General features: G+C 48.9%; 5 protein-coding genes across 7 annotated transcripts; 2 read left to right on the top strand and 3 right to left on the bottom strand.

Moving 5' to 3' along the window:
• The first annotated feature begins 388 nt into the window (after positions 1-388).
• Positions 389-7,832, top strand: LOC101767464 (F-box protein At4g00755). The gene is made up of 8 exons (XM_004985926.3): positions 389-709; positions 908-1,342; positions 1,466-1,644; positions 2,906-3,024; positions 3,499-4,922; positions 5,122-5,237; positions 5,860-6,141; positions 7,035-7,832. Exons 1-5 carry the CDS (start codon positions 550-552, stop codon positions 3,785-3,787), a joined length of 1,182 nt encoding a protein of 393 aa, XP_004985983.1. The 5' UTR covers positions 389-549; the 3' UTR covers positions 3,788-4,922; positions 5,122-5,237; positions 5,860-6,141; positions 7,035-7,832.
• On the bottom strand, positions 5,203-7,752 carry LOC101767056 (dihydrodipicolinate reductase-like protein CRR1, chloroplastic). The gene is made up of 10 exons (XM_004985925.4): positions 7,615-7,752; positions 7,391-7,513; positions 7,196-7,270; positions 7,052-7,117; positions 6,627-6,722; positions 6,419-6,535; positions 6,132-6,224; positions 5,873-5,974; positions 5,708-5,794; positions 5,203-5,598 (listed from the first exon to the last, which is right to left on the bottom strand). The coding sequence occupies exons 1-10, from the start codon at positions 7,729-7,731 to the stop codon at positions 5,566-5,568; spliced, it is 909 nt and encodes a 302-aa protein (XP_004985982.2). The 5' UTR covers positions 7,732-7,752; the 3' UTR covers positions 5,203-5,565.
• A 532-nt stretch (positions 7,833-8,364) lies between the features above and the next one.
• LOC101765963 (U-box domain-containing protein 4) lies at positions 8,365-12,743 on the top strand. 2 transcript variants are annotated; one of them, XM_004985922.3, is made up of 3 exons: positions 8,365-8,530; positions 8,718-8,813; positions 10,767-12,743. In XM_004985922.3, the coding sequence occupies exons 1-3, from the start codon at positions 8,380-8,382 to the stop codon at positions 12,485-12,487; spliced, it is 1,968 nt and encodes a 655-aa protein (XP_004985979.2). In that variant the 5' UTR covers positions 8,365-8,379; the 3' UTR covers positions 12,488-12,743. The 2 variants fall into 2 exon arrangements, with proteins under 2 accessions (XP_004985979.2, XP_022679197.1); XM_022823462.1 differs by lacking the exons at positions 8,365-8,530; positions 8,718-8,813 and adding an exon at positions 10,037-10,615.
• Positions 12,744-17,696: 4,953 nt separating this feature from the next.
• LOC101765276 lies at positions 17,697-22,149 on the bottom strand. Of its 2 annotated transcripts, none has more exons than XM_004985920.4 (11): positions 21,954-22,149; positions 21,564-21,715; positions 21,278-21,457; positions 20,394-20,552; positions 19,859-20,187; positions 19,643-19,740; positions 19,355-19,542; positions 19,087-19,260; positions 18,230-18,382; positions 17,946-18,116; positions 17,697-17,861 (listed from the first exon to the last, which is right to left on the bottom strand). In XM_004985920.4, exons 1-11 carry the CDS (start codon positions 22,102-22,104, stop codon positions 17,838-17,840), a joined length of 1,779 nt encoding a protein of 592 aa, XP_004985977.1. In that variant the 5' UTR covers positions 22,105-22,149; the 3' UTR covers positions 17,697-17,837. The 2 variants fall into 2 exon arrangements, with proteins under 2 accessions (XP_004985977.1, XP_004985978.1); XM_004985921.4 differs by having other exon boundaries at positions 19,355-19,539.
• A 2,114-nt stretch (positions 22,150-24,263) lies between these two features.
• On the bottom strand, positions 24,264-27,898 carry LOC101774745. The gene is made up of 7 exons (XM_022829813.1): positions 27,891-27,898; positions 27,069-27,804; positions 26,782-26,891; positions 26,079-26,627; positions 25,874-26,006; positions 25,563-25,773; positions 24,264-24,746 (listed from the first exon to the last, which is right to left on the bottom strand). The coding sequence occupies exons 1-4, from the start codon at positions 27,896-27,898 to the stop codon at positions 26,546-26,548; spliced, it is 936 nt and encodes a 311-aa protein (XP_022685548.1). The 3' UTR covers positions 24,264-24,746; positions 25,563-25,773; positions 25,874-26,006; positions 26,079-26,545.
• Between the last annotated feature and the right edge of the window lie 46 nt (positions 27,899-27,944).

The raw sequence follows: 27,944 nt of genomic DNA, 5'->3' as shown, positions 1-27,944 counted from the left end.
TTCGTTTACCTTGCAAATCACAAGAAGCTGTTGCACTTGCACCCAAAAGTGCCTGCACTCCTTTGACCGCGCGGTAGCTGCCGCCAACACGGCAACACTCATCACGCAACGGTCTAGACGGGTGCGGCACGGGCGGCGTGGCCACCCGGGACGGGAGAGGGGGAGACGCGACCGGACACGACGCCAGAGAGATACCAGAAACCATACGGCGCGGGCGTGCCCGGGGGGATCCGACCGGCGGCCGCAGGCGGAAATCGTTTGGCGGGCGGCCAGAAGAGCGCCACAAGTTTGCTTGCTTGCCACCCGTCAGGCCGCGGCCGCGCAGCGAAAGGCGCGGGGCCCCTGCGTTGCGTCCCCTCCCCCCGAAAGCGCCCGCAATGAAGCGCCCCAACACCGACCCGGCGCAGGCAGAGGCAGGCAAAGGCAAGCAAAAGCGGCCACGCAAAGGAACGGCGCCCCCAAACTCGGTTCGGTTCCCGCTCGCTTCCTTCCCTTCCTCCACCACCACCCGCCCTCCACTTCCCGCACACACGAGAGAGAGTAGCTTCCATGGAGATGGAGGTGATGGAGATGGAGGTGGAGGACACCGGCGGCTGGGACTTCCTCGACTGGGTGGGCCCCGACACCTCCTCCTGCATCTTCCAGCTCCTCGACGACCCCGCCGACCTCGCCCGCGCCGCCGCCGTCTCACGCTCCTGGCGCCAATTCGGTACGCTCGCTTCTCATCCCAAATCCCAATTGCCTCGCCTGTCTCTCTCGTCTCATCTCGTCTCGTCTCCCTCCAATACGGATTGATTTCTAGACAACTCTTGTTCGCCTTCTCCTGTCGTTCGTCGGGTTGCGTAATTGGGTTGGTTGCTGAGCTCGACGCTTGATTCCCCCCCTCTCCCTCCCAATTCCCATGCAGTCATCGACAACGGATTCTGCAAGAGCCTGTGCCGACGGATATGCCCCGAGGTCGCCAACTTCACCCGCGCGGTCGTGGTGACCCGATCGCCGCCGGCCGCCGCCGCCGCGGCGCGCGCCTCCTCCGGGTCCAGCCGCGACGCCGAGTCCAGGACCCGCGAGAGGGACCACGCCGTGTACTCCTGCCTCGGGGGCGCCCTCGTCTCCGACAAGCCCTCCATGGACTGCATCCTCCACTGCATCGGGGCCTCCAGCACCGACTATTTCCCCGACGAGACCATAGACAACACGCTCGAGCCGCAGGAGCGCATCAACCACCGCCCGTCGTACTGGTCCAGCGGCGGCGAGGTTGACCCCGACGTGCCGGAGAGCCTCACCTACAGGCTAAACTCTGATATCTGCATCATTGATGAGGTCAGGATACGGCCGTTCAAAGGTAGGACATGTGTACCTGATTTAGGCTGTGTCCTGATGTTTCCAATGCCTACAATTAGATTTGCCTTTCGCAGAGATTGATCCTGTGAATTCCATTGCCTTTTTTGGTTTCGTGTTACTGTAGCTTTCTTTCAGATTGGCGATCCTATCTACTCTTCAAAGGCGGTGCGAATTCGGCTGGGACATTCCAAGCTTCCTCCTGGAGAAGAGTCTTTTGTCACGGATGAGAATGAGAACCAGAAGGCAATCGCTGATGAAAATTACGTGTGGACGTACACGTCACCGGAGTTCCCGATGCTTCAGGTGAGTTAAAACTGTTAGCATCTTCCCCCCTCTCTAGTTTGACTAATCTACCGACCAGCAGGCAGCAGCTTCTTTTAAGATCACATCCGGCACTGTATAGCTACTTTATCATGTCTTATCATGATCAATTGATTCCTGCGGGGGTATATGGGGCGTTTGGATGTCAGGGGCTAAACTTTAGCCCTGTCACATCACACGTTCAGATGCTAATTAGGAGGACTAAATATGAGCTAATTAAAAAACCAATAGCAGAACCCATAGGCTAAATCGCGAGACGAATCTATTAAGCCTAATTAATCCATCATTAGCGAATGGTTACTGTAGCACCACATTGTCAAATCATGGACTAATTAGGCTTAATAGATTCGTCTCGCGATTTAGCCTAGGGGTTGTGCAATTAGTTTTGTAATTAGACTATGTTTAATACTCCTAATTAGTGTCCAAACATCCGATGTGACAGGGGCTAAAATTTAGCCCCTCCCTGCCAAACACCCCCAAAATATAGATACCGACACTTTTGAGAATTTTAGCGATGTGTCTGGAATATACTGGAGAGATCATTCCATTTGCAAGATAGTCAAGTTGTTCTATGATCTTAATGCTAGACTAGTTGTACTACGCTTTTTAATTCAAATTTGAAACTTCCAGTCACCATGTTATCCTTCAACGATGGAACGGTTCAGTTTTAATCTATGTAGCACTATTGCAGTCAAGTCCACAAGAAATTCCTGTGGCTTGCCTTTTATTTTATTTTTGTGTTTGATGAGACTATGGGAGTGCCCATGACAGAGTATCTCACTGGCTGAATAATGAGTTTTAGGGTGTGTTTGGATTCTTGGCTAAAGTTTAGCCCTTTGTCATATCGAATGTTCGGATGCTAATTAGGAGGACTAAACATGAGCTAATTATAAAACTAATTGCAGAAGCCTTGGACTAATTCGCGAGACGAATCTATTAAGCCTAATTAATCCATCATTAGCAAATGGTTACTGTAGCATCACATTGTCAAATCATGTACTAATTGGGCTTAATAGATCCGTCTCGCAAATTAGCCTCCATCTGTGCAATTAGTTTTGTAATTAGTCTATATTTAATATTCTTAATTAGTATCAAACATCCGATGTGATAGGGCTAAAGTTTAGCCCCCGGTATCAAACAGGCCCTTAGTACTGAATATCTAAAGCATGTAAGTTACTCCTCGGTTAGACCTGAATGGATGATATGGAAATTTTACTGATGCCATCTTATTTCGGCGTGATAGGAAAATGTGCTACAAACCTTCAAGCTTCCGCGTCCTGTCCTTTGCGTCGGTGGGGTAGTGAAGATTGAACTGCTGGGAAGAATACAGAAACAAGCTACAGATGATAAGTATTACATATGGTGAGTTCTCAATCTTCTGATTCTCAATGTTGATTGGTCAGTTGTTTTATGGTTCTCTTCGTACAAAGTGACGATGGCATAATTTAGTTCCGAGAAGGGAATTTGGCATGGTTGTTATGCAAATTTTGAGATTGCATATACGTTCAGCTTCAAGCTGGAATATAAGTGCGCAGCTTATTTCCCACTGCAACCTAAAACAAGTCTGTCTACATCACAGCCATTTCCTACGATCTTCCCCGTAACTTTGTCTTTGATCCTTGTGTTGAAGCAACTTTGTGTATGTGGAACATGTACGATGTAGTTGTCTATATATTGCCTCCACAAGAAACACATGCTATCTAGCGATGTGAATTTTCTGGTCTACATCTAATCTAAAGTAGAGGCTGCTTTTTATAATTCGTCTGAAGCATCTCCTTGGATATGCATCAACTCTGTGACGGTAACAGTTTTGTTTTTTTTTGTGTGTGTTGACAGTGTCTGCCATGCCCAAGTGATGGGGCGTTCGCTTTCACCTGAATTCATGGTCGACATCTCAGATCCTGCTGATTACTCAATCCTCAAGTATTTGCCAGGTGCCAGTAACTTGCGAGTAGAAGACATAATGAACAGTGACACTAAAGACTCCACGGAGTGGCACTCGCTTGTTGCTAGGTACAGGCAGATGAGGCATCGGGCGATGCTGAATATGCTGCTTGGGCCTGTACACTTTATGGATGAAGACGACGATGTGGGTGCTGTCACAGATGATGACATTTACATGTAGGCTTTGTTTGCCGGATCCGGATTGGAACAGTCTGTAACCTGATTTGAACCAAGGTTTTTCAGATGAGTAAAGTGAAAACAGTTGCCGTCGCTTGTTCTGGTTTTGCAACTCTGCTGGTTTTGCTCCGTTCTTGGCTTGTTCCTTATCGACTGGCCATGTTTCTGTTGGATTGCTGAACATCATGGCAGAATATGTGATTGTGGATGTGCCTTTTGAATGAAATCCCGAAATCTTTCTCGTTTGTTTCTTTCCCGCGATCTAAAAGGATTTTTTTTTCAAAGAAACCAGAGTCATCTCGTCAGGAACCTAGTAGAAGATCAAATCTGACGCGCCCTGCCGGGTACCCTGCTCTCACGAGTCACGTGTGGATTGGATTCACAGCAGGTCACGAGTACCTGTGCGGCAGGTCAGCAGGACCCCGAGATCGCCGAGTCTGACTTGATGTGCTTTCCTCGCTCCAACACCTGGCATCGAGTTAGTGGCGTCAGTGGATCGAGGGCGGCGCGGGCGTTTGGCGCGGCAATGGCGCCGGTCGCTGGCGGCGGCACGACCTCGTCGGCTGCCATGGCGACAGTCGCTGGCGGCGGCACGACCTCGTCGGCTGCCATGGCGATGGCGCTGGCGGCGGCGCGCCTTGGCTGCCATGGTGCCGGTCGCTGGCGGTCTCGCCGGCTGCCATGGCGCCGCCCCGAGAAATTTACAGGTTAGCCCCTTATTGTTTTCATAAAGCCCCCTGATTTGGATCGTCACTATTAATCGCGATCCGATGTTTTGCAAATGAACCCCTCTTTCTAGGATCAGCCGACGGCGCCGGCGACGACCGCCGCCGCACCTTCCGTCCAGACTCCAGAGCAGGCGCGAAGTCCAAACGATCCATTCCCCGCTTCCCGCTTCAATCCTATCACAAGCTTGACAGAGTATTCACGGGCCCCTTTAACCATGTAGAAGGTTCGGGAGGACGCGATTCGCCGGATCCGATGTATCCGTCGCCAATCCACCGCCATCAACTGGAGCCGCAAATGCTGCCGCACAGTGGTCACCACTCACCAGTGCGACGGAATGGGAGAATTTGGCGAAGGATAGTCACCGGTGCTGCTGCGGAAGGAATGTGTGGTGACCGCAAGACATTGGCATGGTATGTTCTTCAGAGAAGCATTGCTGTTTGCTCCTACTTACTGTTAGAGGCTGGAGTGCCTTGTCCTTAAATTTCATTTTTGCTGAAGAATTAGACGACAATTGAATGGATGAAATTGGTTTGAGATTTGGATTGGGCTGACGGCTGATGCAATTTGTTTGATCTCAACTTCTACACTGAATTGTCACCATGTCTACAGAAATGTAGCGCCGAATTTGCTACCAATTTGCCACATACAAGCTGAATTACACTCTCTCACACAACCAGAGTCTCCTTGATGTGCTGATGGAATGGAACTGAGTCTTATTCTTGATGGTAATTTGACCACTCCATTCATTGGTTTGTTTGTGCTACCAGTTGTTATACATGTCACCTTTTGTGACTTTTATTGTGTATGGTCTTCCCCCCTATTTCTTTTAACAAAATTCGTCCACTAGGTAGTGTGCATAGAAAAAAAACAAGTCTTCTGTGTGGGCTTTATTTTTCGTTCGGCGTTGTGGTTGCCTTGTCGGATGTGATCTGCCTTGCTTGTGGTTGTGGTACTGCCTTTTTTAACTCATGCCCGGAAATAGATATGTTCCTGTCCACTTCATAATCAGGAACAGCCAGAATTTGGTTTTCTTGATACGGAGATGGCTGTTGGCTACAAGAACTTCTCTAGGCCATAAATCAAGTTCTGCAAATAATCCATGTGAAATGTCTTGTTAGAAAACCAAAGATATCGAAGTGTCACTGTCTCATGACTAATGAATCATGAATACCACAGAAAGTGCGGTTCAAGTTACCTTCAACCGTACCACCTTTCTTATTGCCATAATTAGTCCTGGCATTAGGCATTGAACATTTGTGACATCATGTCGCAAGGTGTACATCTGAAAGTGTCGAGTAATGTGGTCAGTTCAGTGTATTTCTGTCTAACATAGCACTACTGAACTAGAGCTTATTAGTACCTCTCCTGGGCCTGAGAAGTTGATTGATGTGCTGGAAACAAGACCTGGAAGAACCATACTGTGTACACGCACTCCATCTTCTCCAAGTAATTGGCCTCTTGCCTTTGCCAAAATATCAGTCAATTAGTTTTGGAAACATATTTTGGTATTGTGTGTTCTTTGCAGAGGTGAAGAATTAATGAGGAATGAACACAAGAGAAGAGACTGTTTCTGTAGCATCTAGGAAGATGCAATTGCAATATCTTTTATCGACACTTACTGGACTACTGGTATCCATATCTTCCCTGTTGTATATCTGGCCAAGATCTGATATGTTATTTGCAATCTGAATTGCATCTTGCGATGGCAAGTCCTGTCGATGTCAACATTAGTGCATCAGTCCGCAAATTCCTGGCAGCATATATTGACAATTGAACTTCGAGTACTGTTAATTTCTTTGTTTCTTTTGGCATTTCATTCATTGCTGGTGATGCTGCAGGGCACATATTATAGTGGTAACAAATAACAAATGGTTTAATTTGCCAGGAAGGCAGGAGTGCTATGTACCAATGGGTTAGGTCTTGATTCCACGATCTCAACATTACTGTAGTGAAATGAGGCCTGTATTGCAGCTTGTTGAAGGAGCACTGAGCCAATGGATAATGTTGGTGCAACCAAGCAACCCTGATCAAGAAACCGGCATAGGTTGGCTTGCTTAGATGGCAATGGCATTGGCAATGTGAATTTCAGAAATAGTGTGACGGTGAAAATTTACCATGCTTGCCTTCTCGCAAAATGCTGACAGTTCAGTTACTGTATCTAACTCAATTTTTGGAACGTAGACCACACTGCTTAAACCAAATGCTGCTGCCTGCTCATAAATCATTTCGGATAGACAAGCACTGTCATATTTGGTATCAGGTTTTCAACATGAAATGAATCTTGAGCGCAAGTGAATGAGTATTGCCATGATTGGGTAACCTGACAAATTAATTAATTTTAGTTGTGAATGTCATTTATGTTTTGCTTTGTCCTTATCAAAATGCACTGTTGAGAGTTAAATCTGCTTTGTGACTTTTCAATGTGTATGAAACCATACAACTTGAATAGCAGTATTTATTTAGCTTTGGACTAAAGTACCTTGCAATTTGATGCAGGTTACATATCATTTTCTATGTTGTAGGTGGACAATTGACATACCTGCTTGACATTGTCATAAACAGTTGAAGGTTCACTGAAATCAACCACCACACCAGTTGCTCTGGACTGAAAGAACAGACAGCGCAAATTAGCCAAAGATGCCCTGAAGAAGCAGCCGGGAATTTACAGCGGCAAGGTCTGTACTTGTGCTATGGAGCCCAGAACCATAGTGAGATCATTGAGCACCGGAAGTTCTAGCGGTTCCTCCATGCCACTTATCTGAAGCGCAATGCCAGCATTCACAAACAGTTTGAGATAAAGAACACAAGCAGCAGCTTCGCGATGGAAATGCAGAGACAAATGCAGGGGAAATAAGCACATTGAATGAACGGTGAGCACCTGTCCTGCGTCTTCTCCAATGCACTGGGAATCGATGGCTCCTGCAAGCTCCATCCCCCTGGCTTTACACACTGCAGCAATCGCCGTCCTCCCAATTTCCTTCGTGGCCCCAATGATAACAACCTGGACGTAATAACACCGGCAGGCTTTGCCCTCAGAACGAAGCTAACGGAGACAGGGAAGTTGGCTTCTTCAATAACACAAGCTACAGTGGAGTACCTTACCTTGATTGTGCTCTGGGACGGTGGTGGCGTCTCCATGGAGCAGAAGACCTTGGCTGCATTTCTCCTAACAAATTTTCCGCATGTTGTGATTCGAACAGGGTGGCATAACGAAACCATCTTCGGCAGAGATAGAGCTGGAGTTAGGTCAGTGTGCTTTGTCCTCCCGTTTGTATCTTCCACTGCCCTGGGGGCTATCTTAATTCTTATCTTGTTTGAAAGTGAGTGGCTTGGAGCCATTTTGGCCTGCTTGCGTAATGTCCGCTTTCTTGGATGGACCCCTTCTACTGACTCTTTTAAGTAGTAGGTTAGCACTGATGCAACTTTAATTGAAGGCCTGAAATGGACTCAGCCTTGTTGCGTGGTCTCTAGTGTAATCCAGTGTCTACCTGATTGTTGATGCAGGTAGCGTAGCAAGGCACTCTGGATGCACTGTCAGGCTGTCATTTTTTCCGAGGTATAAGGACGCACACAACCAATACACTTCATACTTACACCACACGTATACACACGGTTACGAAAGAGATTTGGAGGTCTAGACCTCCAACGTACGGGGACGTGCAGCGCGCACACATGTGTATCCTAACGAATCAGAACTAATCATTAGCGGGAAAAAATCACGGCGAAGCACCTAGATCCTATCCAGGATCGAACCAGAACGGGCTAGGCGAGCACCCCCACCGGAAGCCACCCGAGTGCCCTCGGTCTTCAGTCAGGCTGTCAATTGCCCGTTTGCCCTGCTGTTCATGCCATGATGGGTATCGGTCCATGGTCCAAGACTCCAAGCTCTCGGACAGCAGAGAAAGACGGCCCGAGATACGGAGCCCGACGTACGGCAAGCTAAAAAACCAACAGGAGCACACGCATCCGGTCCGGTGGCACGGGGTGAGAGGGATTTGTCGGCCCGCACGCGTGGCCGGTAAGTGATAATTCGCCAATCTCCTGGCCACTCTTTCACTTCTCCTATCCACTTGTACAGCCGTCATCTCCCCCCTCGCTCGCTCACGACCTTGCGAAAAAACACAACGGTTAAAACCGGCGCGAGTGGGTGTGGGGTTAAAAGGGAGAAGCTGCCGCGGTTTTGATGATCGCAATCTTGATCGCAGCTCTGCTCGTGCTCTGCACTTGCGCCGTCGGTGCGGGGAGGAAGAGACGACGACGAGACGGCGGCGGCGGAGACGCGTCGGCCGGATTAAGCCAAGGTAATGCCACAAACTCCACTTTTGCATTGATTCACTGCGCTTCTACGGGTTTACCTTTGCCTGCTTCTTAGCTGTGCGAGCGATGGCAAATACGCCTTTTGTGTCGTAGAATCTACTGCTGCTGCTGCTCGTGCGTTGCTTTCTTTCGCTGGGTTCCTCCTGTTTGTTCGTCTTGCAAGCCAAGCATCCGCTTTCGCATCCGCCTTTCTACGAAATCGCAGGTCACATATCGGCAAGACTGAAACGAGCCCGCTCTTTGTCCATTTCGACTTTAATGGAATTGATTCATCAAAACATTTTGAAACGAGCTACACTAGATCTGTACTCCCTCCTCTCATAATAATTGCATTTCTCACCTAGTTATGTTTTTTTTACTTTCTTTCCTTCCAAAATGCAATGATTACGTCATGGATATTTTGGCAGGCAACGCCTCGGTAGTCGGTGATCCAGCAGAAGCGAAGCCTAGGGCGCCGCCCCCGCCCGTTCTGGCGCGTCCTTGCAAGTGTCCAAAAGAAACCATCTGGTCTCGTCTCCATGACATGCGGGCCCCGCGCAACCGGCTCGCCTTTGGATGCGCACGCCACGCGCACTCGAGTGAGCCTGACTGCCTGACCACCACCGCGACTCCAACGAACCCGATGCGCGCCCCCTCCTTGGACTCGGTGGGTTCGGTGCTCCGCGTCGCTGGCCGATCCGGACCACGCACGATGCCAATCCGGTGGCTGACGGCGCGGGCCCCACCCACCATACGTGGATCTCCTCCCACGCACACGCGGATATGCCGCCGTGGTCGCGTCGCATGTGCGTCGCGTCGCGCACGCCCCGGCCAGCCAGTTGCCACGGCGCCCACCCGCGCATTATTTATTGGGCGGGCAAAGTAGCTGCTCGCGACGGCGCGGCGCAGTCGCTGACGTGGGGGCCCCTCCCCACAGTGCCCCACGGTACCCTGGCGGTTAATGATGGGGTCATGAGTTTTAAGATCGGGAACGGGCTCGCCTTTTGCCTCTGCCCCGTCGCTGTTGTAACAAAAGGACACCACGTCATCGGGGTTAAGTTACTTTTACGCTGCCGTTTCCTGTGCCTGTGCGGGGCAACAAAGCACAGGATCTTTCGATTACAATACAAGAAAAGCAAATCGTGGCGGTATAGCAGCGTTAGCGTCACATTACGTGCCAAATCTTGCTCCTCTCGCCAAGGTAAAAATCACCCATCTCCCCGGCCATGTTTCTACCACATGTCCACATCTATCCGGATTGCAAATATTGCCTAGTGGTACGTGCACCTGCCTGCTTCAGACAGCAGAACAGTGATGGTAGTACGGCTGGTACTGGTAACATGCGGTAGCATTTTAAAAAAATAAAAAATAAAAAATAGCAGTTCCATTTCGCGCACATCGCCTTGTCCTTGGCGCCCGTCATCCGTCTCGTTCCCTCGAGTCCAAAACCCCACCCAGTTCTTTAACTTCATCTGCCTGACTAATTAATGCTTAAAAACAACCAGGCCACGCACCGAGCTGCAAAACCAGACGTGATTTGTGACGACAAGACCCCCTCGAGCAGCCCGTAAATGAAATCCCGTGCCGTCTCCGCACGGGCACCCCGAATTGACATTTCACCGAACCGCAAAATCTCTTCTCCGGTAGGATCAGGGAGCGAAACAATTATATTCAGATAGCTCGGCTTGGTGTGGCGCTCATGGATGCCGGTATCTTTCCACGCTGCAAATGGCGGAATGCTACTATAGAATAAAACAGCGGAGGATTCCTCCTTCCCCTGCCTCTGCCTGCTCGTTCCTTTCTTAGCGTTTGTTCTCTTGTTCCTTTTCCCAGTCCTGCTCCGTTTGTTCGCTTCCTCTCTTCTCACAGTTTCAGCATCCCTTCCCCCGTGCTGATTTAGCTGCCAGTCGCTCGCGCCACTGACTCACTGAGCTTTGCGCACTCTCCAACCACTCCAGATCGCGGCCACTGGTCCTGCTGCAGCGGCGGGGGTGTCCAAGAAATGAGCCTGCGGGGGGACCCGGCGCCAGCCGGGGACGAGACGGCGGAGGAGCTGCTGGAGCGGGTCCAGGGGATGGTGCCGGCGGCGCTGGAGGCGGCGAGGGCGGCGGGCGGGTTCCCGGGCCGGTGGAAGGCGATCGCCGCCAAGCTGGAGACTCTGCCGGCGTGCCTGTCCGACCTGTCCAGCCACCCGTGCTTCGCCAAGAACGCGCTGTGCCGCGAGCTGCTGCAGTCGGTGGCCGCCACGCTAGCCGAGGCGGCCGACCTCGCCGGGCGGTGCCGGGAGCCGCCTCCGGACGGGAAGCTGAGGACGCAGAGCGCCATCGACGCGCTTGCCGGGAAGCTCGACCTCAACCTCCGGGACTGCGCGCTGCTCGTCAAGACCGGCGTGCTGTCCGACGCCTCCGGCCCGTCGCCGCCGCCGGAGGCTGCCGCGGCGGGGTCGCCGGCGCACGCGGACGTCCGGGAGCTGCTCGCGAGGCTGCAGATCGGGCAGACGGAGGCGAAGAACCGGGCCGTGGACGGGCTCCTCGAGGCGCTGCGCAAGGACGAGAAGAGCGTGCTCGCCGTGCTCGGCCGCGCCAACGTCTCCGCGATGGTGCAGCTGCTCACGGCGTCGGCGCCGGTGGTCCGGGGGAAGGCCGCCACGGTGGTATGCCAGGTCGCGGAGTCAGGCAGCTGCGACGGGCTGCTCGTGTCGGAGGGCGTCCTGCCGCCGCTCATCAGGCTGGCCGAGTCCGGCAGCCTCGTCGGCCGCGAGAAGGCCGCCCTCACCCTGCAGCGTCTGTCCGTGTCCCCCGACGTCGCGCGCGCGATCGTCGGCCACGGCGGCGCCGGCCCGCTCATCGAGATCTGCCAGACGGGGGACTCCGTCTCCCAGTCCGCCGCGGCCGGCGCGCTCAAGAACCTCTCGGCGGTGCCGGAGGTGCGGCAAGCGCTGGCCGACGAAGGTATCGTCCGCGTCATGGTCACCCTGCTGGACTGCGGCGCCGTGGGCGGGTCCAAGGAGCACGCCGCCGAGTGCCTGCAGAACCTGACGTCGAGCAACGACGGCTTGCGGCGCGCTGTCGTGTCGGAGGGCGGGCTGCGCAGCCTGCTGCTCTACCTCGACGGCCCGCTGCCGCCGGAGCCCGCGGTGGGCGCTCTCCGGAACCTCGTGGGGGCCGTCTCGCCCGACAGCCTGGTGTCGCTGGGCGTGCTGCCCCGGCTGGTCCACGTGCTCAGGGTCGGGCCAGTCGGCGCGCAGCAGGCGGCGGCGGCGGCGATCTGCCGGATCTCCAGCACCGCCGAGATGAAGCGCGCGGTCGGCGAGCACGGGTGCGTGCCGCTGCTGGTGCGGCTGCTGGAGGCGAAGTCGAGCGGGGCGCGCGAGGTGGCGGCGCAGGCGCTGGCGAGCCTGGTGGGTTGCCCTGCCAACGCCCGGGAGGTGAGGAAGGACGACAAGGGCGTGCCGAGGCTGGTGCAGCTGCTGGACCCGAGCCCCGCCAACACGGCCAAGAAGTACGCCATCGCGTGCCTGCTGACGCTGTCGGCGGCGAAGCGGTGCAAGAAGCTGATGATCTCGCACGGTGCCATCGGGTACCTGAAGAAGCTCTCCGACATGGACGTCGCCGGCGCCAGGAAGCTGCTCGAGAGGCTGGAGCGCGGCAGCCTGCGCAGCCTGTTCAGTAGGGACTAGCATAGCAGCTGTAAAAAGTATTAACTAAAGCTTCGCTCGCTGCTTATATGATGATACGTACCATGAAATTTTCCTTTTTTGATGTAACATGTAAAAATCAAGTGCAGTTTCACATACCGTCGATGAAATGGTGCTGTGCAGGAGTTTGTGTTAACTGAATATATTGAGCTGTAGCAGGGTGATGGCTCGAGTTAGGAGCTTCACGCTCTGAATAAAATGATGAGCAACATTGTTCCGTTCTGAAATTAATTGGTTACTTATACTGTTTTCACTGTAACTTTTCAATCATGAGTATTCGGCCCGTTCGCTTCAGCTTATTCAGCTGGCTTATCAGCCACCAAACAATATTTTTCTCTCACAACAAATCAGCCGTTTTAACTTTTCAACCAGCTTATAAGCTTTTCAGTCGGTTTTCACAGTAACTTTTCAATCATGAGTATTCGGCATGTTCGCTTTAGCTTATTCAGCTAGCTTATCAACCACCAAACGATGTTTTTCTCTCACAACAAATCAGCCGTTTTAATTTTTTCAACCAGCTTATAAGCTTTTCAGTCGGCTTATATAGGGGGTGTTTGGATGCGGGGTACTAAACTTTAGGAGGGGTCACATCGGATGTTCGGATGCTAATTAGGAGGACTAAACATGAGCTAATTATAAAAATAACTGCAGAACCTCTATACTAATTCGCGAGACGAATCTATTAAGCCTAATTAATCCATCATTAGCAAATGGTTACTGTAGCACCACATTGTCAAATCATGGACTAATTAGGCTTAATAGATTCGTCTCGCGAATTAGACTCCATCTGTGTAATTAGTTTTGTAATTAGACTATATTTAATACTCCTAATTAGTATCCAAACATCCGATGTGACGGGTACTAAAATTTATAGGGGTGTATCCAAACACCCCCATAAGCCAGCTTATTCTGCAATCGCATGTCTACTCTTCATGTCGGGATGGATCGACGAATGTTTGGCTGCTGTGGTTGTTTTGCCCGTCAGAAATCTTCTCGAATGTTGTCTTTCCCGACGAAGGCCGGAATCTCATCGTCTGCAATCACGCCATGTTTGGCCCATGATTTGACAAGGCACGTACCAGAACTCCGTACATGTGAACTCTATGATTCTGCGTTAACTACCTAGATGGCCCGCGCTATTAGGTAGTTTCTTTATTGCTTTATTTCAAAATAAATAAACATAAATAATTGTATTTAATCGTGTCACAATATATTATCATATATCTTTTTTTATTTACTGAAACAACATAAAAATTTATATATTTTTCACTTGAATATAATTGTTTATATGGAACGAGAGCAATGTAAAGTATATTTCTGATTCAGAGCAAGAGCAGAGCATATCGGCGCCCAGTTAAACGACCCATCCATTTCCCATCCGACGGCAGTCGTCCATTCACTCGGCCAGTAGCTCATTTACCTCCGTTCGCGGACGTGGAACAGTTACCATCTGATAAAACTGTCTTTTATTTTTACTTCACCTTGAGCACGCTATTTAGCTTAGAGGCCGACCAACCTCCGCCCCAAGGTCGGCCGCCACCTTCTCGACCTCAGCCTTCCGGCCCGTCTCGAGGTCGCGCTCCTGCTGAGCCGTGTGTCGCTCGTGCCGGATGCGCTCAACGGTTTTCTGAAGGGCCTCATGCTCCTTCCTCAACCGTGCAAGCTCCTCGACGTCACGACGGGCCTTCTCGGTAGCGGCTCGGAACTTGTCCTCCGCCCTCCGCGCGCCTTCCCGCGCCTCCTGTTCCCGCGCTCGTAGGTCTGCGGCGTTCTGCTGGGCGGCGGCGACCTGCCGGGTCAACTCCCCGGTCCGTTGCATTTCCCTGGCGAAGCTGTAACGACCCAGGTTTAAATCAGCCGAGTTAATCTTAAGACAAGTCCTTAATCCGGTTGACTCAGCTTTTCTTGAGCTTTATCACCTAAAGTCCGGTTCTCAGCCCGACCCTGAAACCCAGCCAAACCGCCGGTTCTCTCTAAGTCACGAAAGCCAGTGTTCCTCCAAACTTTGGAGCTGTCGGAGAGCCAGAGATTGGAAGGTGGACCCAAAACCAGATCCCACGGACCTCTCGGGTCAAACGCGCCAGAGCCAGCGTGCGCCCTGCTTCAGAGCCTCTCTGCCGCGTGGCTCAACCTCCCCGACGAGCGCCGCCTCGTCCAGTCGCCGGCCGCGACAAGATAGATCAGCGCGCCTCCTTCCCAATCCCGCGCGATAGCCCCTGCAGTCCTTTCCGCCTCGCCTCGTCTCGCTCGCACTCTCGCCGGCCGCGCCAGGCGTCCTGTCGCCGCTGCGACCAAAGATTGGCCGCTGCCGCGCCAGACCGCCTCGCCTCCCGTACCCATCACCTCGCTCGGATCCCCGGCCGCGCGCCCCGATGCCTTCCGGCTTTTCCGTCGCCCCCTCAGTTGCGCTGCCCACGCGCGTGCCCCGCGACGATACCACCCTCGCCAACTACGGCTCCAGTAGAGACAACTCTTTTTCCCGCCTCGCCAGTAGCGTGCCCCGGCAAAGCCGCTGGTCTGCGCCTGCTAGCGTCGCCGCTCGCCCTGTCACCTCGCCTGCAGCGCCCTCGTCTGCAGTGCCCCTTTCCTTCCTTCCTGCCGCACGCTAGCTGAGCCGCCGCACCCAATCCGCCGCCTGACGCGACCAGACCCGCGCTCGCCCTTGCCAATCCTTCCCTCCGGCAAAACCGCACCTGCACAAGCTCTGTCTCCAGTGCCCAATGACCGAAGACCCTGTCCCCGAAGCTCCGCTTCGCCGGCCAATGGAGGCATCGACCAATCGCCGCCACGGCAGAGCACTCCATCCTTTTCTACCTGATCTTTGCGCTGCTCGAACTCTCTTTCTCTTTCGCGCAGCTATAAAAGGGAGTACCAGAGCTCTTACCGAAGTTTCCTTCGCCATCGTTGCCTCACCGCACCTTCCTCTGTTCGCACTCAAGCGCTGACGCATAAGCTCTTAAGGAACTTCCCCTCTTCACTCAAACCCGCTTTTCCCAACCCACCAGCCGCCTGTTTCCTCCGCACGGTGCCAGAGCTTGCTTGTTGTCCACAAGAAGGACCGCCGCCGCCGGAGCACCGTCGGACCCCGCCGCCGCCCAAGCCTTAGCGCCTCAGGTCCTTCCGCCTGAGTCTGTTCCTTCCTGACCCCAAGACTTCACTAGTAGGCCTAAAGGTAAGTTGCCGACCCCTTTTTCCGTCTCGCCTAACCCTGTCTGTTTCGCCGACCCTTGTCCGCCTCGCCCGAGGGCTCGGCTGTATCTTTTTCTTTGACCCGAGGGTATCTGTGTAAAATTTCGGGAACTTCTCTGTGTTAAGTCTGAGGACCCCGGTACAGTTATTTCTTAGGTCTGATGCTCAGATCATAAGTTTCTCCCAATCCGACTCTTTTGTCTTGTTCTCTATCAACTAAAGCTTGGAATTCCACCCCTTTTTCCTGTAACTTTGCTACAAGTTTCTGAGCTAAAGCGTGCAAGTGTCGTTGAAATAACCGTCCAAATGTTTAACCCTGCATTTGCACTTCCGTGTAGAACTAAATCTCGCCGATGGCACATACGAGCTGCATCCGGTGTCAGAAGACGGAGCAGTAGCTGAGCCGCCGACCGCAGGAGCTGAAACAGAACTCGCAGAGGATCATTTTGCCTCCGCCCCGCTCGAAGGCAAGCCCCGGAGCATGACCCCAACTTTCTAAACTTGCACATGCCTTCCTTCGTTTGTATGTGCATTTACGTTATAGGAGTTGTTTGAAACCATAGATGCATGACTTAGTTCCCTTGATCTGAACACTAGTCTGATAAGTCCGAGTAGTCGTGTTGCTTAATAGGACTCGGTAAAAGTCGAGTAATTTCCTGTCACTCGCGAGTTATAGGAGTTGGTTGTTCTTCTTCTGGTTACAACTATAAGGACGGTGGACGGGGCAGGGCCTGGTGAACTCTTTGGTGGTCGGTGGATCGCCCCGTCTGTCTACTTGAATCTGTTTAAGGTCTGACAGTGGCGGTGTTCGTGATCAAGTGTTTGAAAGTACTAATCTCATACCCAGTATGGGATGGGGAAGCCTAGTACCTGATTGAACCTGGACGTGAGCGGTTGGATCCACTGTCTCTGGAACAGAGTTTCCCCTGTGGCCGCATGTGGTGGCAAATGTGATCGCAGAACGGCAGAGGTCGGGTCTGCGGAATATTGCACCAAGGGAAGTGGGCCCGACACGGGTCAGGGGATTGATGGGGACGACCGACACAGGAAGCGACCCTCGGCGATGCGCGGATGTCGTGAGGTTAGGTTCGCCATGCATGGTTAAGGAACCCAAATTGATTCGTCTGCCTCTCACAGTTTGAGACTACTTGATCGCAATGCTACACTGAGTAAAAATGGAACATGATGATGATATGAACTTGACGCTTGATCTATCTATCTATCTATATATATATATATATATATATATATATATATATATATATATATATATATATATATATATATATATATATATATATATGCACTTTTTGTTTGGTTTGTGTTTGCTTAGCAAGTGCCAATGTAGACTGGTTAATGAACTTAGAACCGGAGCTAAAATATTGAAAGTAAGGACCTACCATAGTTGTTTTTGGCAAAACCAACCCCTCAGCCAAAGAGCCTTGCATGTCTAGAAGTTGGTGGAGTAGTTTTCCCCACCGGTCGGTTAAGTTTTGTTGAGCTTAGTAGCTCAGCCTTGTTTGTGGCATCTCTTTCAGGTGAAGTTGAAGCTTCTGAGTGTGCTACTGCTGGCACTTGGCCGCCCCAGCTTCCTCCTGGGTGGACGGTCGAGTGGGATCCCTCCTCGAACAGCGAGAAAAGGGATCACTGATATCCTAATGTCCTAATTGGCCTTATCAAGGACATCCGACCCGACGCTAGTTTCAGCCGTTCTGTTTAACCTTTTCCGCTGCTTTTGAATCTTGTAAAACTCTGATTTTCGAACCAGTGTTGAAATAAATTGTTGAACTTGTTTAACTCGGATGATCTGTTATATTTTCTGGAACCACTCACCTTCGTGTGAGCTATGCTAACTCGGTCCTGTATAAGTGGTTTTATCGGATGAAATCCGACGGATCGTCGAGTTAACTTAATTAAAGCATATGATCGCATGTTAGGTGATTTAAATATGCTTTAGCTAAGTTAATCCGAGGAGCTCCGCCACAGCTAGTACCAGAGCAAGTTTAGCAGGATAGAGAATAGAAAAGGTCCTAAACACTTTCTTTTTAAATAAAAATTGCAAAGCTAGTGTTCCAGGCCAGTAAAAAGAACAAACATCAAATCCATATGGATCCCATCCTTGATCCATTCCGGCATTGTTTAGTCATGGCATTGCATCATCCGGCGTCTGCAGTGGAAAGAATAGAATCAATTAGACAATTTTTCACGAGGCCCACACGGCACAAAAAAAAAGTATTTTCCACTATATAACCTTGGAGGATGGGAAGGAAGACTCATGCAATATGCTGGTCATAACATCCAAGGCTGTATTCCGGATCAAGTGGGAAACCTCGAGTCCATGCGGCTCGGACAAGCTTAAGGTAACAAGCTTGTTCTCTCTCTTCATCCAATCGCACATCTCTTCGGCCTCATTTGCCATACCCTTGAATTGAATACATTCATCATTTTGCAACCAGTGCCAACGTGCTTAGGTAATTTACAGAAACGAATGGATCGATACTTGTTAAAATTCAGCACACACAGGTAGGCACTAACCATCATTGCAGCAGCAGAAGCAAAAGATTGGTGTCCTTTGAGAAGGCCCAAGGCGCATATGCGGATTACACTGCTCAGCTGGATGAATTGAGAAGAAGGCTGAGCACCATGCTTCAGCAGCTCACACATCAGTTCAGCCTCCTTGGTAATACACTTGAAACCAACGCTAGGCATTAGTCACAAAAAACTGTAGGAAGAATCAAAGAAATACCCTATATTCTGCCCAAAGAACTGCTTTACTGTATGTGCTGCTAAGTTGGATGGAACTAGTCCAAGCTATCAGTGTGGACAAGTGATACAGTAAACATTTAAGACTTGGGTTCACAAGGCCATACTTAAATATTGTGCAATGAAACCTGTCAATATTTTATATCCCTCCCTCAACATAGGTCAAAGTTCAAGCCTTCTAGGGTAACACTCAACGTTGTTTGGCCATCCAATGAGTGAGATAGGCAAGGATTTCAACTACGATAAAACAAGTGTGGAACCAAGATTGGATAATCATGCTATTAATTCTTAGCGCTGGTTATATAAAAATTTGAACCAGTTCATGCAGCTGCCAAATTCAAACACCGTCGAGGCAGTGTTTCAAGATTACATGAAAGATACAAGATGATTGCCTTTAATTTGCCACAATGAGTAGCACATCACAATGCCAACATGACAGTGAGACAAAGGTTTTTCATTTCCCTGCCCTCCGAGCATGATTTTCATCCCCCACCCCTCATTTTAGAATTTTTTTTAATAACAGCAGCACAAATTCAGTCACTAGGATTCAGAAAAGAATAGCATTCAGGTGGTACAATACGAAACAGCATGTTTTGTTTGGTCTGTTCAGGCAAGGTAGGCGCACATACCACAAAAGCAATGGCAGAAGGAAGATCCAATTCAGCCCCTGTGCCACGGATTAAAAGCGCATGCTCCTTGATCAGGCTACTCTCCACGATAGCGCTGGCTGCTAGGGGGTCACTAAACCTACGCAACACTTGAGTATTCCACACAGACAGGAGTTCCTCCTCCATCTCGAGACACTAATTGAAAAAAATTGTGAGTTTGAAATATGTTACACAAACAGCTTCAGTAAGATCATCGGTGGTTTAGTAAAGATGCAAGAGGGTTACTAACAAATTTGGCAACAGCAAGGCCCATGTCAGTAACATTTTGCGGATTTTTAGCAGCAGCAGCAGCAACGAACCCAGAAGCATTGCTTTCATAATACTTCTCAAGGTAGCTCCTATAGTCAGACCACTTAACAGAACTGTCTGGTGGCATCACCAGCCTTTCCCAACACCATATTTTACCCAAAACATCTTCTGAAAACAACACCAAAACAACATTACATATGAAGTGTAATGCAAGGGAATTAAGAAAGCTCATAAGAATCGTAAGTTTTGTGATTAGCTTATTTCTTACCTTCTTTCCTCTTCCTCTTATTACTCTTCTCACCACCGAAATTCTCACCACCTTTCCACTTGTTACTCTTCTCACCACCTTTCTTATACTGAGAACCCCTGGTAATAATGCAGACAAATGGCATATTATGACAATGCTTGTCACCAAGAAGTAGTAACAAACAAAGACCACATGGAGCTGCATCAAGAAGGAAGAAAACAAGTGGACCATCCATACCCTGTGGTGTTTGCTGCTCCATCAGCAGCAATATTATCCCCATCACCACCAGGACCACTTCTAGCAGGTTCTTCCGTAACAGTCATGTGCTCAGCAGCAGGTTCTTCCTTGACAGTCATGTGCTCAGCAGCAGGTTCTTCCTTAACAGTCTTGTGCTTGGCAGCCGAAGAATTTTTTAGTATGTCGTTGACCATAAATTCCAGGGTTCTGCGCCGGATATCATTGCAGTCCCACATCTCACTAGGTATGGTGGAATCAACAGAGAAATCAATAGGCTTATTATTTTTACGCATCCACGAACACATCATTTCAGCCTCCTTCACCATACCCTTAAATTGAAGCCACACGTTAGTATACCATTAGAGCCGACAAGCTAGTAGTAAAAAAATTGTGTAAAGTGCAGTTCATAAGGCTCAAGAATGGATGGATGGTATTATAAAGTTTGACAGATGATCCATAAGGTGATGATCATTGGTTTGTCAAATGGATGGATGGATGATAACATTAGGTGGGTTTTTTGAAGGCAAGCACGTACCAACATAACAGCGGATGCAGAAACAGAATTGTCCCGAGTGCAGTTCATAAGGCTCAAGGCACACAAGCGTATTGTTGTGCACTGGGTGATTAATTCATCATCAATGGGTGCTTCAAGCCTCAGGAACTCAAACATCAGCTCAGCCTCCTTAGCAATACACTTGAAACCATCATTTTGCATTAGTACAATGACCATAAAAAATCCGAGCAAAATAATAAAAAAACATCCAACTCGTCAAGGCAAATTTAGGTGCTAATTTATCCTTAACAAAAAAGGGAGCCACCAATTTCTTCCGGTTGGCCTACTGCATTTCTATAATGCACCTAAAAATTTCTGCTATTTTACCTACGGTGTACACACCAAGTTGGACAATGCTAGACTGCCAGGTTGTCCTACATTTCTATAATGTACCTAAATATTTCAGCTATTTTAATTAAGGTATACATACCAAGTTGGATAGTGCTAGACTGCCAGTTCAAGCTACCCATATGGATGACAAATAAAGGATAAAAATTGAAGAACCAGGACAGATTTACTGCCTTGCATCTACTCTGTTACTCCCACGGGATACTACACACACTAAACAAATTCTTTAGGAGAGAGTTACTGTAATCTCGTGAATGAGCATTGTAACGATCGTAACTCAAAGTGGCCAGCTATATATAGTCATGTAACAGTAAGTAGAACTAGTTTTCCAGGAGACAATGACAGCCTGACATTGATAAAAATGGTTCAGTTATAGTTGGGACAACAGATTTATTTTTCAGCTAATTGTCCAGGCCAGATACAGAGAAACTACTAGATAACATATTTTCATGGTCAAATATACATACAAGAGAAATGCTTGGTGTGTTACAGCCAGGCCAGGAGAGGAATGAACATACCAACAAAGCCACACCAGAAACATCAGAAAAGCTGCAATCTGCTGTGTGGACCACTGAACGTGCATGCTCCTGGATCAGGCAACTCGGAATGATTGATCTCCATATCATCAAGCTCGTCTCCTGTTCAGTTTCCACCCGGAGCTTCAACTCAGATACAAGTCGCTTCTCATTCGTGAGACACTGCTTGATTGAAAGCATGGATCATTAAACAGGAGTAGCATATAAAAACGGGTGTGTGGTTTGGTAAAGTGGCACGCAACGCAGCACAGGAGGTTTAATTACTTACAGTCCCAGCGGGAGCAGATAGGCTCGTGAATGTAGTAGCTGCATGCACATTGTGACGGTAATACTCTTCAAGGTATGTGGTATAGACAGACAAGGTCACGTTAATCCCCAACTCAAGCAGCCTGTCCCACCCCCATAATTTCTCCAAGAGATCTTACGAAACAAGTAAAAATGCAGAAGAGGCGAGAAGAAATCATCATCAGAAATAGATATGGCGGCAAGCGTGCTCTTATTCATGTTTGTCGAACAAATTAATCTATAGAGTAGACAATAAAGGAAAAATGCCCCGATCTTGACAAATTTTGGATGCTAAAGGCCCCCATAATCAAGGAAAAATTCGAACTACAAAGTAATTAGTACAAAGGAATAGCATACGAATGCTGAACTTTACCATGGTACTTGACAATGTGTGGAAGAGGCCTCTCCTTTGTAATTTTACCGGACTCCTCCTCCTCCTCCTCCTCCTCTTCCTCCTCCTCCATCTCCATCTCTTCAATGAGACGAGTAAAATACTTCCTCTCTGACTCTTCTCCCTTGCTCATTGCCACGACCACCTTCGTCTTCGCGAGGTCGACGGGACGGGGACGAATGCAGGAACGACATCGGAGAGGTGGGAGGGAGGAGGATATATGTATATTAGAAGGTGGGACTCGGGAGCGACATCGGCCGTCGGATGCGTCGAACGGACGAGATCACCTCGCTATTAGTTGGGCCTGCGGGTTCAGGAACCCTAGCGAAGAAACGCAGGCCAAGGCCCGGGTTTCAGAACTCAGGCCCGTGCGACGCCTACAGGGAGAAGGTGGATCAGGCCCAATGCGACCTGCCCCGAGAAATTTATTGGGCAAGTGAAAAGGGGGTGAAAAGCTTTCAAAAAAAAAAAAAAAGGGGGTGAAAAAGAGGCATTTTCTGAGTACCATTAAAAATTCGGAATTGTATTCTCTGAGTGCTATCCAAACCGTTGTACAAATTTTGTGTTTCCCTTATATATTTCTACTACACTAGGATCGTGCCCGCGCGTTGCTACGGATAATAATTTCTCTTCACAAGCATCAAAATAGCAATATAGAAATTTGGGGATAACCATTCAGCAGCATCCGCGGAAGAACGTAGATTAGCTAGCAATTTAACATACGCGAAAAACGTTCAAAAGCAAATTAAGTTCATATATAATTTAACTTGCTTTAGCAATTAGCATGGAATGAAAATACTATAATTAAGTACAATTATCAATGTGATAAAAAAAAATGTCGAACCACTCATCTAGAAGTTTCACTAATCTGCCTACCGTGACTATTGAATACTCATGTTATGAAAATATACTTTTTGTAAATTGCAATTAACTCCCGGCAGCGGTGGGCAGGTTGTGGGCAGGTTGCTGAGTGAAATCGTATGGTTATTGGCAAATCAAAAGAATCGGGCACACAAAATTTAAACAAAATAAGTAGAGTACTGTCCCCATCGGTGACCTCCTCGGCGATTCCTAAAAACCGATTGACCGGCAACCATGATGACACCCCTGCCTTGCCCAACGCCGATCCCAGCCATGGCTTGCCGTTTCTGTTGCATCTCCAACATACCAAAGCACGCCATCTCCTCAGCCGCTCCTCCTACCCGAGCCACAAATCCAGCATGGACTCCTCCCAATCCATCTCCCTCATGGGCCATTCAAGCCATGTCCTGCACCTCTGCTCCTCTCAATTGCACAGCTGCCGAGTTGGGGAAAATGCAACAAAACAGAAAGGAAAAGACCAACATGTACTTCAGAGAAGCATAACTGAAGCATCATGAATAAATAAGTATATTACTGATCTAAAAAAGATTCTAATAGTGTACTTGTGACAAGTTTTTTTCTAGAATACGCAGGAGAGCTGCGCATCATTCAATTAAGAGGAATTTAATATAAAGTTGGTACAACACGGGCCGTTAACCGGGCACTCGCACACGGTAATGGAAATAGACATAGATTACATATGTTAAGGGGGGCGTCTAGGAGCCTAACTTAGGACAGAAGAGCTGTAACGCTAGCTAGAGGCCGGGGGGCTGCCAACCAAAGGCTTCCATGTTTCGGGCACCACTCTGAATCCAAAGCGACGCTTCTTCGGCAATGAGCAGCAGGAGTTGTTGCGGTGTTCTAGCAACGGTAGTGGCAAAGGCTCGGCCGTTCCTTTCTTTCTATAACCGCCAGCAGACCAGCATGACAGTAGAATCTAGGCCTTTAGCTTTGACGCTGGTCATGTTGGCCCGAATAGAGAGCCACCAATCAATCAAGTTGGAATCCATGGTGAGGTTCGGTAGTTGATTGTTAGTTCTTTGTCCAACCTGAAACCACACCTGACGGGCATATGCACAGTGACTGAAGAGGTGATCCACCGTTTCAGCAGCTTGGCCACAGAGATTGCAGTCATCGGTGACCTGCAACCCATGTCGTTTGCGCCTTGCGGCGGTCCAGATCCTACCCTTGGCCGCAAGGCAAAGAAAGAACTTGACTTTCAAAGGTGCCCAAGCGCGCCACACAGTCCTGAAGATCGGCGAAACAGTGGAGCCGTGGAAGAACATGTGGTATGCCGATCGGGCGGAGTATGACCCACAGGTTTCCCAACGCCAGGAGATGACATCCTCGATGCCGCTCAGCAAATGGACAGTGGCAACCACATGCCAAAGTTGGACGTACTGCGTGAGGCCACTGACTAGTTGTGACAAGTTGAAAAGCAAGAGATGCACGCGGTAAGCAATTTTCAGAACAGTTCACCATAAAGAAACTACAGTAATACCTATAATTTGAATGCTACTTTCTCTCCTCTCTAACCCAATCCCTCTTCCATGTAATATTTCAAAAATCTTTTTGACAGAAATATCAATCCAAGTAGTGCCCCAATCCAACAGCCTCTAGCCAATTTAACATGAAGATTATTAGCCACACCGCAGTTCAAATTGCAGGGATGTGCGGGCAGTCATGCTGTCTGCTAAAAAGCTTCTTGGTCTCCAAACTTGATAAATGGCTTGCAGATTGTGTGTTGGATTCCAGGATCCATCCAAAAGAACCACACGATTTGCAGCATGAAGATTAATGCCCAGAGATCCAGCACGAGTTGATATCAACGTGCATTTCACTCTTGCATTTTCAGGGTCATTAAACATCTCCAGAAGATTCTGCCGATCAGAAGATGGAGTGCTCCCATCAAGCCTGTTCAGCATGAGATGGATATATAATATTTGCAAGATCACACAGTAATAATGATGATAAGCAACTCTAGTAAAAATGCATGCCAAGAATAACAATAGTCTTTACAGAAATAGGTATCAACAATGATGGTATCCAAGTCTTTATGATGACTGCTTTACATTAGAAGACTATACTGTCATGCTAGCACTACAGAATATTCCAAAGAGAAACATGACAGTTTCCCATAGGAAAAAAGAATATGACAGAGCCTGGAATCATAAGAGCTATATTTAGTTACTGACCAGCACACCAGAATACGAGAACTAAGATAAAAATATAGATGCTTTGTGTTGAAGGAGTAGGACATGATTGCAGATTTCCTAGTCCCTACTTGAAGCCCTGTTTCTGCCAATAATGGCAGATTAATAGTTCAAAACACTCCAGAGCAAACAAAGCAGATGGCACCAAAGTGATAATGGGTATCCTGGAACTAATCAAATTGAAGATTTTTCAGGTTTCACAATGGTTTCATTCCCACATGAATCACAAAGAAACACCACTTTCCAGACTCAAAGTCCAGTTCCCACCAGGGATTCTTCCCTAAGGCCTAATTTTTTAGTTTGCATGAACAGACATCATACTATGGGAAGGCCGTGGAAGTGGTTGCACACAAAGCATTATGTCCAGGATCTTATTGAAGAGTAGGTTATAAACAGTTTTATCTCATGAGAATGACACAAAGTATAAGAACCAAAAGAAAACAGATACTTGTGAAACTGCCACACCAGCAACTGCAATGTTCTTGTGTACAAAAGAAAATCAACTGTGGAAGCATACCTATACCAATCCTTCCCCCGCTTCCAATGTCTGCCTTCTTTTCCTTTAATTTGCAACTTTGACAGATAAAACTCCACTAAATCCAGGGTAGTCAAGCTCTGGCTAAACACCAATACCTTGTCGCCCAATTCAGAACTTTTCGACAGGATATCAAGGAGCAAAATCATTTTGCCACTGTAATCTGGCCCCATATAAGTATTCTCCAAATCACCTTACAAGTATAGCATGGAAATAAAATGTCAGTCAAAGATTAGTTCAGAAAAGCATCTGAGTCACTATACCCACATCAATATTGATAAAACCTTCTATACCTTTCTTAATTTCTTTTCGATTGCAAGAATTCAAAAAAATGGAAGATTGCATCTGTGATAAGCACTGAAGAATCAACGAAGCTCTCTTTTGCTGCTTATAAGCAACATAAGCTTTGTGTTGGCGCCATCGAGTCTGTGATTCATAAAGTAGTTACTTATGGTTTCTTATAAAAACTAACTACAAATCATCTGTTACAGCGCGAACCTGGATAATTATGGAAGCCCTGGTCTCTCTTCAGAACCTGTGTTCATTGCGAGCTGCCATTGCTCGTAATCCTATCTGTATTACTATAACTGATTCATATACTCGAAGGTACGCTTTTCTGGCAAAATGGGTGTGTGCATGCTTTTGTATCCTAATTGAAGCAGCATCTCTTCTCATATACTCAAAAAGCTTTCTAGCTAGTCTTGTTGCAGGATTTGATTACATTATACGTCAGTTTCAGGTACGACCAGTTTTACTGACCTTAAAGACACAAAGTGCTCTGAGCAGTGAAGAAATACCTCTCCAGAACTTCTGAGATTTAATTGAGGCTTTTCGTAATTTGATGAATTCCTTTCGCATAAGATGTGTCTTTATACGCCTCTGGATTAGTCGCACAGCATTCGCTCTTCGAGATGAGGTCTTGCGAAAAAAGTATATGCTGTATAAGATTGTTTTATCTCCTGTATTCACCCATTGACATAGGCTACCTGATATCCTTTCAAACCCATTCTATCACGTATGGCTGCACAAGCGGCCTTCTCATCAGAGCTGCAAAAGCATTGAGCTCACTTTAATCGTTCAGATTTTTTTTTTGAAATGTATAGTTCAGAAAAATCAGAATATATTTTACTGGCATATTTCACTTAGAGCTTCACCCCTATTTATATCGCCTACTTAAATCCCACAGCTAGAGCATTCATACCTGTCCACAAGCTCTGGTGCAAGCATTCCAAACCGATCAATAATGAGCTCATCAAATGTCCTCTTTGTTGGATAGCTAGCACAACTGATCCGGATTGCTTCCAGAACACCCTGTTCCATGACCATGTGCAAATGTTGAACCGATTGAGATATAGAACTTGAAATAATGGAACATATTAGAACAAATTCCACATACATACCCCACATCTCAATTGATGCAAGACGTTGATGTTCTCAAATATTTGAGATGGGAAGGGGGAGGGGGAGGGGGGAGGAGGGGTGGCTGACCTCGTCGAGTAGCGCGCGGAGCGACGCCGCAGGCCGCGAGCGCGGCCGGCTGGTCCTCGTCGGCGACGGATGGCAGCACGGCGGCCTCCCCCACCCGATGGTGCCATTGCGGAGCTCGATGTGCACGACGACATTGGAGACGGCGTTGAGGCGCGAGGACGTGATGGTGAAGGGCGCAGAGAGGGGCACGGCGAGCGCGGCTGGCTCAGCCGCCGCGACATCCACGGGGGGCGCGGGGCAGACCTGGACGGTGACAGCGATGGCGAGACGGTGCGGAGGAGGACGGGGGACGGCGGCGGCACGGAGGAGGAGGGGCGCCGACGCCTTGTAGAGGAGGGAGAAGCGGAGGCGCCACGCGACGGGGCAACCGTCGGGGCCGTGGACGCGCACGACGGCCCGGTCCTCGGCGTCGACCGCGGTGGCGTAGACGGAGGGGGATCTGGCGAGCGCATAGGGGGGTACGAAGATCGAGTGGAGCGTCACGGTGGGCGTGGAGACGGTGTTGTCAAGCGGCGGGGAGGAGCTGGATCGTGCAAGGTGGGCAGCGGCGGCGGCAAGATAGGGCGATAGTTGTTGCGGAGGAGATGGAGGTAGGCGATGCGGATGGTGCTTGTGCACCGCGGGCGCGGAACCGGAGCGGAGGAACCGGAGGTACGAGATTTTTGGATCGGACGGAGGGAAATTGATATACCGCGGAAGAAACCACCGAGCGGAAGATGACGTACCAAAAAATAGTCTTAGTTTTGTTTTTTTATAGTAGAGATAGTAGAGATTTACTAGTAGACATGCACGTACGACGCCCACGTGGATATCAATACAAACCCATACATAAAGGAGGAATTATAGTTGGCATTAAATCTTTTTTTTTGTTTTCAC

This window comes from Setaria italica, chromosome IX, assembly GCF_000263155.2.
Source record: "Setaria italica strain Yugu1 chromosome IX, Setaria_italica_v2.0, whole genome shotgun sequence".
Classification (NCBI taxonomy): domain Eukaryota; kingdom Viridiplantae; phylum Streptophyta; class Magnoliopsida; order Poales; family Poaceae; genus Setaria; species Setaria italica.
Note: the sequence above shows the minus strand (reverse complement) of the source record. Positions and strands in the feature narration are given on the sequence as shown.